Raw genomic sequence first — 14,325 nt, 5'->3', positions numbered from 1 at the left:
CTGTTTATCCAGCATGTTTTCATCATCTTCTCCCAAGTCTTTCTTTCCTTTAATGTAACAGCAAGTAGTCTGTTTGCAGATAAAAAATTTGTTTAAACTGGATGTAGTTAGGGAACTTTGAAAAGTACTAAACTGCCAATTAAGTGGCCTCATGCTTTGGGGCAAGAACATCCTTGGCCCATGTAGAGAGAAGCCACTTGATTTCATTACAGCTGAGATAATCCTGCTAGTATGCTTCTATTCTATACCTTCTATTAAAGTCAAGACTTTTAAAGAAATAACTCTTTTTTTTTAAAAAAAAGATGACCGGTAAGGGGATCTTGACCCTTGACTTGGTGTTGTCAGCACCACACTCTCCCAAGTGAGCCACGGGCTGGCCCTAGAAATAACTTTTTAAAATCAAAAAATACAATAATTTTTAAATTTGGAAATTAACATAAAAAATAAGATACTCCTCCCCCAATGTTTCCACCTGCAGTGATAAATTTTTATTTACGTTACCTATTCCTCCTCCCCAAAAGATGTTACTTACCATCTTTTATAACCTGCTTTTCCCCTGTATCAATCAAAGACCTGGCAGGGAGCAGGTAGGTGGCTCACACAGTATTTGAGAAGTTTCACAAAGAGACCCTTTACAAAGGGGTAGACAGGGTTAGGGGAAGTCAGTAGGGGGTGGTACAGTACCCCAGGGGCTAACAACCAGGGAAGGCCATTACAGCCCTCATTCTGAAGAGGCAGGTAGAGAGAGGTGCCAGAAATACAGCTGTAGAAGAGGTCACCCAACAGAAGTGGTAGCTTTTGGAGGAGAAATGCAGCCACTGCCCACCTGTGGCCAGGCAGAAAGGGAGCCAGGAGGAATCCATACGCTCCTGTCTTCCAGTCTCTCCTGCCTCCCCCCCTCCTGTCAGTGCCTCCCACTGGCCAAATCCAACCAGAACCCTATGGGCAAGGGGGCAGTAGACACAGAGTGCATAAAGGTCAACCTCCTGGGGCTCTGAGCAGGGTGCATGGTGTGGACCTGTCAAATGGGGGTATCAGCAATTCCCTTCTTAGCCCGGAAACTTCTCTTTTCACTTCAAAGCATCTTTTCTTACAACTTCATTGTTAAGATTGCTTAATATTCAGTTATATGGAATTAATTTAAACAATGCCCCTTTGTGAACCTTGAGGTTATTTCTCATTTTTCCTGAGTCTAAGAATTAGTGTGATAAATACCTTTATACATTATTTATCAGACATTTTGAATTATCTTCCTAGTATAGATCTCTAAAAGTTGAACTGGGTCAAGGTTATAGGCATTCTGAAGCTTTTAATCTGTATTGTCTGCAATGTTTAGAATGTAAAGAAGGCCCATGAGTACATTATGAGGGCAGAGCTCTGACCAGTTGGGATAAAATGAGACAATAAATGTAAGATGGATTATTCAAAAGGAATGTCAAAAGGAAGAGGTAGAGGAGAAAGCAGAGCTTCCCCTCTGTGAAGGGGTTTTGGGAATGCCCCCTCCCCAAAAGCAGTTTATGGTCTTCCCACTATTTGTAACTTTGTTTTTGAGTCCATGTTTGCACCTACCATGCAAAAGATGCTTTCTCTATACCTCTAGAATATAGTGCTGCATAAAATCCTTCCAATCACTTATGCTAATGACCCAAATCATTATAAATTAGACATTTTTCCTGCAGCAGGTTTTCCATTTTCTTCTTGTGAACTTAGACTTTCCTCAAGTAGCTACCAGTGCAGGGTGTATAAGGTAAGAAGGAAGCATGCTACAAAGAGTAAAGAGAAAACCACCTGTAACTCGGTCCTCACCATACAGCACATCACCATGGACTTCCCCTGAGAAGTTAATTTACAACCAGGTAAGATTTGCAAGTGTTAATTGTTCTGGGAAATCTCGAATTCACAGAACAATAATCTTTTTGACAAACATTCTTTGAACATAGAAGTGAATTTCACAAAATGCTTCAATAAATTAAGATGTCTCAGCTGTGGCTCATCTCTGCAGGCCCCAGAATACAATTTTCCCAAGACTGAACACAACAAATACTTATTGAGCCAGACACAGCGTTAGGCACTGGGATAGAGCACCAGGCAAAAACTCAGGGTCCCTGCTCTCAAAGAGCCTACCTGCTCAAAACTGCTTAGTCTATCCCCAACGTACCTCGTGAATACCTAGCAAATGAAAACAAGGAAAGAGGCAAAGTGCATCATAGTTTTTCATATCCATTACTTAACTGTCTTTGGGCAACAGGTTTGTTTGGAGGCTTTAGCAGGGACCCCGAGAAGGTGTATGTGTAATTGAGGAGGGGTTGAACAATTGCAGGCCGTAGGTCCTTATTCCAAGGGACTTGTGATATTGGTCAGCTTCATTGTATTTTGGGGGTTTGATACCTTTATGTCATCTACTTGAACTAATGAATGATAAGTAAGGAAAGGAGTTATACCAGTGACATTTATTTTTCTATAATCAGGACCAAGTTTTACTACTTACTTTTAAAAAAATAAAATAAATGCTAGACATATTATTGCAAGGATGAGAACCAGCAATCTTACCAATAATACTTGTTATGGCACAAAAATACCACTGTGATTGTCATTTTCTAAAACAACCAGGAATTTGAGGTCTTGGGGAAAAAATCTCTATGATATAGAAGGGATTTGGCTTTATTTGTTGTGTAATACTCTCAAATTCATATTAATTATGAAAGCTTTCATCTAACTGACTAATTGGTAAGAACCACCAAGTGATTGGATACGTCTGGTAACGTTTTGGAATCTTGTTTCCCAGCATGAACACGGAAACAGTACTATAAGCCTTGCCAGTTCCTTTCCCACTCTCCGACACAGCTAGTTCACCCTTCTCCGATCGTCTTAAACCTCACACACAGCCCCCGCTCTTTGCCCTCAGCTTTGACCTCCCTTCCTACCTCACTGAAAAATTAGAAGCATTGACACAAGAATGCCTTTTTTTCCTCCTGCACCAAGTTGGCAAACTAATCACATCTACACCCGCCGCGTGGCTCCCTCCTTTCCCAGTGGAGAACTGTCCTGTCTCATCCAAGGCAGCCCCTCACCTGTGCTGCAGGTGTGCACGCCGATCTCCTCTCACCTTCTGAGAACCTCCCCCGGCTACCCCCACGTCTCCACTGCACCTCAGTTTCTCCTTGTCTTTGCAGTCATTCCCATCAGCATGAAAACTTGCTTTAGTATCACTGATCTTCACAAACCCCTCCTCAACTGCTCATAGATCAGCAAAATTTCTTGAAAAAGTTGACACTTCCTCCTCCATTTCCTTAAATCCCACTTATTCTCCAGTCCTTGCCAGTCTGACTTCCATTCCCACCACTCTATGAATCCTGGTCTTGTCTGGGCCACCAGCAGCCTCCATATGCTGAATCCAAGGGAAACTTCACAGTCCTTGTTCAGCACGGTGGGTCACATCTTCCTTCCTGAAAGAACTTCTTCTGTTTGTGTTTAAAAGACCACACTGTCCCGGCTTCTCCTCTCTCACATCGTTCCTTCTCAATTTCCAACAGGAAATATTGGACGCTGCAGTGTCCTGGGCCCTCATATCATCTCTAGCTGCATTTTTCCTTAATGGACTCATCCAGAGCCAAGGTCTAAATGTTCCTTCAGCTCCTGACTCCAAATTTCTGTCTCTAGCACTGTCTTTCCCTGAGGTTCAGGTTCATCTATCCATTGTCCTACTTGCCACCTCCTTTTCGTATATAATAGGTATCTCCAAATTAACATATCCTAAACAGAACTACAATTCACCCAGTGTTCATTTTTAGTACCATCCCTTTTATCATTCCTCATGTTCAACCCAACAGCAAGTGCTGTTGGATCTGCCTCCAAAGTGTACCTTAAATACGTGTACTTTTTTTTTTTTTTTTTTTTTGTCTTTTTCGTGACCGGCATTTAGCCAGTGAGTGCACCAGCCAGTCCTGTATAGGATCTGAACCCGCGGCGGGAGCGTCGCTGCACTCCCAGCGCCGCACTCTCCTGAGTGCGCCACGGGCTTGGCCCAAATACGTCTACTTTTCACCATGCTCACTGCCCAAACCTTCCACACCACCCTCTTCTCTAACCTGCAGTAGCATCCACGCTGGTGACCTTAATTTGCTCTCTCCCCCAAAACAGAGTAATATTTTTTAAAAAACCTAAATCATATAGGGTCACTTTCCTCTTTGGTAACTTCTCTTTTACTTTAGAATAAAATCCAAATTCCTTACCTTCATCTGCAAAGCCCTGCATGACCTGTCTGCCTCTCCACCTTATGTCAGACAGATCCCTCCCTTTCTCATTTCACTCTAATATGCCCAGCTCTTTCCCATCCCAGGCTTTTGCACTTAACTCTTCATTCTGCCTGGAAAACTCTAGCTCTTGGCATGGCTGGCTCCTCCTCCAGCCTTCAGGTCTCAGCTCAAAAGTCACCTTCTGGAGGCCACAAACCATATCAGAAACAATCATCATGTATTACAATTTGTTTCTCCCCAGTAGAATTTCAGTTTCTTAAGAGCAACCTCTTTTCTTGTCCTCTATTCCCAGCACCTGGAATATTCCTTGCTAAATAGGTATTTAGTTTAATGAATGAAAGAATGCCATCAACAGAAGGGTTAGGAATGAATCAAGAAGTGTTTTCATCTATCATGATTTCATTTCCAAACAAATATTTGGACTATAAAGCACCCGTAATTGTGGTTTGCATCATTAATTCCCTTAAGTAGAAGATACTTTCTATAGTGTTGCTTCCTTATTTGAAAAATGGTCAGAGAGCACTCCTAGTGTGAGGATTTGCTCATTAATATTGGTAAGACAAGTTATATGCTTTGAATAAAATACCAAGCAGATTTCCTTTTGGTGAACCTTCTGGGTTGGGGAGCAGGATTTAAATCTCCCCTTTTGGCTCATTATATATCCCATGTGTTTAGACACAAGGAGATCAGGGAGCCTGAAACTTGTGAACTGTCTTTTTACAGACTCCTGAGCATGATGTGCTTTAACATCGCCTAATTATCTCTTTGCTTCTCAACATCTTTACCTCCCTCTGACAGCTTCAGCCCTGGCTCCTTGTGGTTCCAGTGCCTACAGCTCTACACTGCACGCTGCAGGGGGAGCATCATTGAGCTGGTCATGGTGCCCAAGAGCTGCAGAAGGCACAGCTCAGTGGCTGTGCTGTGAATGCAGCCACTTGGTAGAACCTCTGGGACACGGAAGGCGTCTGGGTTCACGTAGCCCACAAGAGTGGTGGGCTCCTTCTGTTGTGACTAACCTGTCTAGTAGACTGCAGCCACGTGTTGCTGTGCTTTGTCCTCTGCTTCCTGTGCTAAAAGCCACCATTCACCAGCACATGGAAACTCCTCAGTTCTGCAAACTTCCAAGTGCCTTTTTCCATTCAGAACCCTTGAGAGTCTTCAGTGAGGGTAGCTGTCTAGATCGGCCATCTGGATACTTGTCCCATCAGTAATAGCCAGATGAGTCCTCTTCTAAATATGTAAATGATTGCTTCATAGAACCAGAAGTATGATGAGGGGAACCACAAGAACCTGATGGCAGAAATCCTAGTCGATACATAAACAAAGCTCCATCAGTTCCATCAGTTCAGGGCAGGTGTCACCACTGCTATGCTTGTTAGTTAGGGTAAGTTTAGCCTTGGAACAACCCATTTCCAAACCTCAATAGCTTAACAAAGATTTATTTATTTCTCATGTCACAATCTAACCGGGTCCGTGGGCGTGATGAAGGGGACGGGATGTCTCTGCTTCACACAGCCATGCAGGAACCCAGGCTCCTTCCTTCTAGTGCAGGGGTTCTTAAACTGGAGTCCACAGATCCCCAAAAGGGTGCACAGAATCCAGAGGGAAAATGTGTGTACTTATTGTCACAAACCTCTTAACTATAATTTAACATTTCCTGCAATTATGATTGAAGGCATTAAACCATAGTAATATTAGCACCACCTGTGACTTTAATACCACTAGAAATTATAGATATTTCATATCACATTACAATTTTTACTGGATATTATGAAACATTATTTATGCTTAACATGACCTTGAAATTATGATAGTTATTAGACCCTCTTCAAGATCTTATTATTTAATCTGTTAGAGAATACATTTACTACCGCCTCTATATTTTTGTAACTGTTTTTCAATACATTTGCTTTTCTTTGTAACTCTATGTATTTTATTTTAAACATTAAAAAAAAACTATCATGACAAAGTTTCACCAGACTGCCAAAAGGGTTCATGGCAAACAGAAGATTAAGAACCCCTAATCTGGTGTTACCCCTGTCCCCTAAATCCTTGGGGGTCCTCTGTATCTAGTCAGCAGAGCAGGTTGGGGTGGCATTGGGAATAGTTTATGGGTGAGGCTTAGAAAGAGTGTGTGTCACTTCTGCCCCCATTCCATGGGCCCTAATTCAGTCAAATGACCCCACTCGCCTACAAGGGAGGCTGGGAAATGGGGTCTAGCTGTGTGCCCAGGAGGCAGGAAAAGGAGGAAATTGGGCTTGGTGAACACATGGAAGTGACCGTCATTATGCCCAAGGGAACAATAAGCAAAGATTGTTCCAATGACAGGGGGCCTCCCTGGAAAAACCTCATTCCCTGTAAAATTCACTCCAGGAAGTATAATCATAATAATACCATAATAGCTGCTATTAGTTGAATGATTACTCCTGTCAGTGACCTGCTGATTCACTTCCATGACTTCATTTAATACTCATAATAACCCTGTGAGACAGGTACTATTATTGTTCTTACTTTGTAAATAAGAGCACTGAGGACTTGGGATATAAGTCCAAAATCAGTGCTCTCAGTCACTGTGCTGGACTGTTTTGGGAATATACTGAGACACTTGCTAAAGTAGGTGGAATTGTGAACTGGTTCAGAGGATGGTTTCTGGAGCCAGACTCCCTGGATTTACATTCCAGCTTTGCTGTAGCTGGTTCATTGACTGGGCACTTTTCACTGAAGCTCTTTATGCATCTGTAAAATGGAGACTAATAATAGTGTCTATCTTTTAGGATTGAATGAGATTAACAGTTAGGACAACATCTGGCACGTAGTAAGTGCTCAATGAATGTTAGCCACTGTTATTACAGCACAAATGACATTGTGACCACCTTCGTGAACGTGACCTGAAATACCCCTGCAAAGCTCAGTTCTCATGAAGAATGCAGGATAATGTCAGAGGTCACCAAGATACTCACCAGCGGGGGTGGGGAGGGAGTGGGGAGGTTTACAGTCAAGAGGATCAAAAGCCATTATTTTTGCAATGAAGGGGAAAATGTGTTGGGACAAAAGAAAGAAAATATTGGTGGGTTAGTTTTCATTCTAGTGTAACTTTCTCTCCCCTTTGTAGAACTCCATGAAAGTGATGTTCAAATGCCTCTGGAAAAACTGTGGGAAGGTGCTGAGCACTGCGGCAGGTATCCAAAAACACATCCGGACCATTCATCTTGGGTAAGGCAGCCTCCCCTTCAGCATTTGAAGTAGTCTCCATCAGATAGTTTAGGGCCACCTGCACTCAGAAATTGCACACCACACTGTGCCTTAAAAGTTCTGCACACTGGACTGGTTTGGTCTTACTAATCTCTAGAGAAATGGTCACTGCAGATAATAGAGGCCAATATGGTACCATGGAAAGAACAAGGATTTAACATCCTAAAGCCTCCCTGATTTACTTACTGAGTCATGTTAGGCAAATCACTGCTCTGAGTCGCAGTTTCCTTTGAAAATGAATAATAATGTCAAATCTGCAGGGTCATATGTGTGGGACAAAGATAAAATGTATGTGAGAGAGACTTGCAAAGTATAAAACATTAAGGAAGGGATTCCTAACCTGAGATCAGTGTTGGACTTCAAGGAGTCCTTGAATCCCCTAAAATTGTCTGTAAAATGAAATGTGCATTTATTTTTCCAGTGGAGAATATTCATGACTTTGAGCCTCAAAAGCTTACATATATAGCCTTTAAAGGGTTTAAGAACCACCATAGCAATCAATGCTACTGTTGCTTTTCTTCTAATGCCTGATGATCTTGCTTGAATAAGCCATTTATTTGTAAAATCTTTTTGTTTCTCAAATAAGCCCTTTATTTATAAAATCTATACTTTTCCTCATGCTATGTAAAAGCCTTTCTAAGCGAAGGTAAAATGAAGCCACAGCAGTAGGGTCATACCAGGGCAGTAGTGATGATTGGGAGCCACAGTCTTTGCTTTCGTCCTGAGTCTTTCTCATCCAGGGATCTGGGACTCAGAAGAGATGTTGAGAAGCTGTAAGTCATAACCAGTGTATGTACGGCAAACACAAATGCATGACAAAGCCCCCACATGCTTGAGCACAGAGGGGTCCCTTCAACAGGATGAGTGTGGAGAAATGAATGCAACCGTCACTTTACCCAGCAAGGGATAAATTTAGGAAATGCATCATCCAGAAAAAGTGGTATAGGCAGAAAATCAAAATGGGTTCTAACGTGATTTTATTAGTCTGTGAAGGTGACCCCATCAGTGACTATGGAGAGAAGCAGGGATCGGCTCCCTAACACTTGAGCCAGAAGTCTGGGGACACACCAGAGCCTTCCAGAGCATGGCACCCAGAAGGTCACCATAGGCAGAGGGTGTGGCTCAGTAATGCTGGGTTTCTGCTCCCCTAGCCAGAGGGTCCACCTTCCTGTCCAAGAAGTATGGTGTTAAAATACTGTGGGTTAAAATACTGTGGGCAGAGCGTTCTCACTCCTATTCCTCAAGCCTCAGGGCAGGAAATCCTGCAGTGTCTCTCCTCAAATCCCACTGTCAGGACAATCATACTGTAAACAGCTCAGTTATTTAAAGGTTTAGAAAGAACTTCCCAATGCTATATCCAGTTTGTTTGTTTTAAAGTCCTTCTGCCCAGAAAACTGAATCCTATTCAGCCCCACTCAGAAGCACATGCTATGTACATGTATTTATAGACTGTAAGTGGTATCACATGATTTTCCTTTGTGCTCCTGGGGTGCCCTCACAGTGGGTGGAATTCAAAATGCAGCCACTTCATTTGCTTCCCTGGGATCCCCTTTTTACTAATGTGCTGTCAGGACTGTCCTGACTAATAGTGCTGCACAGCCCTGCTGGCCACCACACAGGAAGAAGGCCTGGGTTAGCGGGACTCCAAGGCCCATCTACGTTATGAAGCCTGGAGCCTGAGCTCTCTCACGGACTGGGAGAGAGAACTTGCCTTTGCATTAATCCATGAGCTCAGTTACGTGACTGTAGGATGATGGGGCATTTTGAATGTGTTGGCTGGCGGGTGGGGGGGACAAGGGGGGTGGGGAAGGTGGAGAGGGGTAGGAAGGAAGCTAATCAAAGCCCAAAGAAAATATGTCTTGCATCTGATGTAGCTGCAGTACATACCATGCCAGTATGAAAAGTACACCAGTACACTGTTATTCTTTTAAATGTCACTCCATTCTTGTACCCCAGGGGCTGATCCTAATTTATCCCCACGTGGGATGCACAATTTCCCCAGGCCTGTGTGTCTATTTGTAGCACTTGGCAGGCAGCAGCAACTCAGCCTGTCTTTGACTGGAAAGGAAGTGGGGACAGGAATAGAACAGACACTCATTCTTCGTCCCACTCTAGGGTCTTTAATGGTGTGCTGGTCAGAAAGCCAAGCCTGGCCAGACTTGGTGGCATACAAGGGTACAAAGACATCTCTGCAGATGCCTCAGTCTGAGAGCTCAGAGGAAATGGAACTTGGTTGGGAGAAGCCACTGATCCGGCCAAACAGAAAGGCCTGGGTGGGGGTTGGGGGCAGGGAGGGTTTTTATTTTAGGTTTTATGTAAGGATCATTAGTGGGGGAAAGAGGTTTGTTCTGAGTCAGTGACTGCTGCTGCTGGATGTGTCCCTGAAATGAGGGGATACCATGGCCCGTGCTCAGCTCTCCCATAAAACCAGGCTGCTTAATATGTACCAATCCCCTGAAACTAACAAACCAAATCAATGTTTTCTGAGGTTAGGGACAGTTATTTTACTCAAAATTTCTGTGGAAAAGCACAGTTTTCCATGTTTCAGGGAGAAGAACTTTGAAAGTGCCCAAGAAGATACTTTTTCCGCCAACAGTGAAAATTGAGACCTTCAACATAGTCCTTATTTTAACGTAATAAGCACTTGCATAGTACTAATTATGTGTCAGGTACACTTCTAAGCCCTTCATATCTATTTGTTTAATCCTCACAATAAGCAGGTACTATAATTATCTGCATTTTATAAATGAGGAAACTGAGGCACCGGGGCTACATGTAGGCTGCCAATGTCACACACACAATTGGAAAGTGTCAGAGTCCAGATTTGAAACTAAGACGTATGACTCCACAGTCCATGCTCTTAATCCCCCTGCTACAACCACCTCAGCTTCATTCATTTATTCATTCAGCATTCAGTAGGTACCTACTGTATGCCAAATACGCTGATATGTGTGGAGTGACACAGAGACAAACAAGACAGAGCCCTAGAGAATCACAGTCATATGAGGCATAAAGAGGATTTTAAAAATTCCAGAAATGTGGCAAGTAATCAACTAAAGGGATGAACACACTTCAAAAGGAGCACAGAGAACTAACAGTTGGGAGATAAGTCCTAACCCCAAACCTTCAAAATACATCTGAAATGTGACTTCTTGTCACTTCTGCCACTGTCACCCTTGCCCAGCCACTGTCAACACTCATCAGATTATTGATGGGAACAGCCTCCTTGATGGCCTCTCGCCCCTGCTCTCCTATCCCCTAGTCCCCAGACAATAGCCAGATTAGATTTCTCAAAACCTCCGGTGGCCTCCATCACATAGAGCATAAAAGCCAAAGCAATTACCATAGGCTGCAAAGCCCTACGTGACCTGGCCTCTGCCTTTGCTCCCACTGTTTTTCTCATCACCTTCTTGTATCCCAAGCTCCACTGACCCCTCTGCCCTTCTTGGAAAACACCAGGCCTGCCCACCTGAGGGCTTCGTGCTGCTCTGCCCTGGGGTGTTCTTCCCACAGTTCCCAACATGGTCTCTCCCACTTCATTCAGGCACATGTCTGCTCAAATGCCACCTCCCAGAAGCTTCCTCTGAATACTGTTTAAAATAGTGCCCACCCCGACCCCCAATCACTTATCCTGCTTAAAGACACCCTAATGCTGCCTAATTTTTCTTTGTGAGACTTAACACCTGATATATTAAATATTTATTTCTTTACAGGTTTCTTATCCGCCTCCCCACTAAACTATAAGTTCCATAAGGATAGAATCTATCTATATTTTGTTGGCTGTGATACAGTGCCTGGACACACCAGATTCTCAATAAATTGCTGTTGAATGAATGGCTGAATGAATGATTGAATAAATGAATGAATTGCTTTAAGAGGTCAAGGAAGGCTTCCCTGGACGTGGATAGTTGGTTGAGTGTTGCAGGATAAGCAAGAGTCTGCCAGGCAGGCAAGAGGAAGGAAAAGCATCAGGGAGAACAGCATGTGCAAGGCAGACTGGTTGAGTATGATTGTTTTCTTGTCTTTTGATCAGGCGCATTGGGGACTCTGACTACAGTGATGGAGAAGAGGACTTTTACTACACTGAGATCAAGCTCAACACAGACTCAGTGGCAGACGGACTGAGCAGCCTGGCCCCGGTTTCGCCCTCCCAGTCCTTGGCTTCGCCTCCTACTTTCCCCATCCCAGATTCAAGCCGGGCAGAAACTCCTTGCGCCAAAACCGAGACTAAACTGATGACTCCCTTGAGCCGCTCAGCTCCAACTACCCTCTACCTCGTGCACACTGACCATGCTTACCAGGTGACTTGCCAGGGACGGTGAGAGTAGTCGCTTCAACCCTGACCTAAGCAGTAGCGATCTGGCCTGTGAGTGAAAGATAACTCTGTGGAAAAACAGCATTACACACTGCAGCCCAGCAGCTGTGTTCTTCTTTTTCTCCTTTAAAAGCCAAGATCTTACATAGCTGGGATCCTATAGGTTATTCCCATACTCCCCAATGCTGACTGCAGATCTGATCCCTTAGAGGTTGTTCTGAAGATTAAAATCCTAAATATTGTAAATCCATCAGAATGCTGCCTGGCACATTACATAAGTATCTGTTAAATAAAAATATAAAATAAATGAAAAAATAAGCATCAGACAGCTCTGGCATAATAACAGAATCATCCTGTACCCCAAATCTTGGGACTTCATGTCTTGCCTACTAAATGGGTAATTAAGCCTCTAAGATTAGAGCACTGGTTTTCAGTGTCCCCCAAATCAACAGTGTCAGCATCACCTAGGAACTTGTTAGAAACTGAGACCACCCCAGACCTACTGTTCAGAACCTGGGGGTGGAGCCCAGCATTCTTTGCTGTAACAGTCCCTCCAGGAGATTCTGTTTCATCCTAAAGTCTGACAAGACCTTAGAGACAAAGCCTGCAAATTCAGGACACGGTTAAAGCTCTTTTTTTCCTCCAAAACTTATTAACTATTTTAAGTGTTGACTTGTTTTAATAAAATTTCAGCACAATGAAACTTTAAGAAAATACCTTTTTCCTATAATTCCTTAGTTGCATAGTTTCTTATGCAATTTTTTAGAATCTCCTTTGCATACCTATAATTGTCTTCTGCCACCCTTGTTTTATGAACTTTCCATACGACTGAATAGTACTCAATTAAATTGAAACACTAACGTGTTTTAATCATTCTCTTATTGTTAAGTATCTACTTTTTAGTCTATCCAGTTTTTTCACTATCATTAATAACTTCATCATGAACATCTTTGTGCCTGTAGCTTTTGGGATTTTTCTTTAAATTTTGAGAAGAGTAATTATTGAGTCAGAGCATGTAATATGAACAAACCATTTATGGCTCTTGCTGTGTATTGCTTAAATACTTTCCAGTGGTGCCAATTACAAAACCACTCTCACTGGCAAATATATTTGTAATTAAAAAAAACTAAACCTATGAAAGAAAAATTTAGCCACTTATTTAGCAGACTTAAACTTAAGAGCAATGGAATAGAGCTGATGATTAAACTAGTAGATGTAATAAATTCATTCCTTACTTTTGTTATGTTGGTTAAAAAAAGAATAATTCATTCATTTTTTTCTTATTTGTCAGTGTGACACGTCAGAAATCATGGGCTTGAACCTGCTTAATTAAATCATTTTATTCATCTACATAATGAAAGTTGGAACACACAGTAGGTGATCTAGAAGGTCTTTCCCAAAACATATATTCATACTATTGGGACTTTTCTGTTTATAGATATTATAAATGTTCAGCATAGAAAATACTAAAAACGTAGCAAAAAAAGAAAATTTATCCCTATTATCAACAACTGGAGAGCCCCTTGGTTAATACTTTTTTTGCATCCTCAAGACTTTGTTCTGTGTCTATGTATTCACATTTTTTAAAAAGGAACCTATTGTACTACTGTGTTTACTATGCTGTTTTTTGTACTTAATATATCATGAACATTTTCCCATGCCAATGAGGTTTTTTTTCAACAATAGCATTTTTAATGGCTCTGTGGATTTGTATCATGGTTTATGAGGGTACTTCAAAAAGTTTGTGGAGGGGCCGGCCTGTGGCTCACTTGGGAGAGTGCGGTGCTGATTAACACCAAGGCCATAGGTTCAGATTTCTATATAGGGATGGCCGGTTAGCTCACTTGGAGAGCGTAGTGCTGACAACACCAAGTCAAGGGTTAAGATCCCTTTACCAGTCATCTTTTAAAAAAAAAAAAAAAATTTTTTTTTTTATGGAAAATAGATCTAAAAGATATACAAATCTTTCCATGAACTTTTTGAAGTACCCTCATATTTACTTATTTCCATATTACTGGATATTTGTACTGCTTCTAGTTTTTTTTTATATATGGTTCCGCAATGAACATCCTTGTATCCATTTCCTTAGAATGAATTCGTAGAAGTGAAATAGCTGATACGCATAACGCTAAGAATTTTGATACATACTGCCAAATTACCCTCCCAAAATGTTGTCCCAATGTACACACCCAGCATCACTGTCTAAAAATGAACATATCCTAATTTGATAGTGAGGAATTGTATCTCATAGGTGTCCTAACGTAGATACATGTGTATCTAATAAATTTTTTTTCAAAAAGCAACAGTCAAAAACCATTTCAACAGTTAAAAACCCTTCATACCTTAGATAAGTTGCTTATGTATATGTAAAAAGTTTATTATTAGCTACTCTTTTTGACCTTGTTTAGTCTCCTGTTAGAAAATTAGTCTAAGTTATTAATACAACTGAGACCATTTCTGAGGCCCTACTTGGGAAGAAGAGCTTAAGGCTCTGAGGAAAAA

The 14,325-nt window shown here is 42.0% G+C and overlaps 1 protein-coding gene across 1 annotated transcript in view; it reads left to right on the top strand.

Moving 5' to 3' along the window:
• Positions 1–14,325, top strand: part of ZNF704 (zinc finger protein 704) — a 204,421-nt gene that overhangs the window by 178,203 nt on the left and 11,893 nt on the right. The window contains exons 5-6 of the mRNA XM_063079674.1: positions 7,369–7,469; positions 11,542–11,809. Coding sequence (XP_062935744.1) covers positions 7,369–7,469; positions 11,542–11,809 — 369 coding nt within the window. The remainder of the gene's footprint in view (positions 1–7,368; positions 7,470–11,541; positions 11,810–14,325) is intronic.

The sequence above is a fragment of the Cynocephalus volans genome, chromosome 15, assembly GCF_027409185.1.
Source record: "Cynocephalus volans isolate mCynVol1 chromosome 15, mCynVol1.pri, whole genome shotgun sequence".
In the NCBI taxonomy this organism is placed as follows: domain Eukaryota; kingdom Metazoa; phylum Chordata; class Mammalia; order Dermoptera; family Cynocephalidae; genus Cynocephalus; species Cynocephalus volans.
The sequence above is the reverse complement of the archived record's forward strand: the minus strand, read 5'-3'. Positions and strand labels throughout refer to the sequence as shown.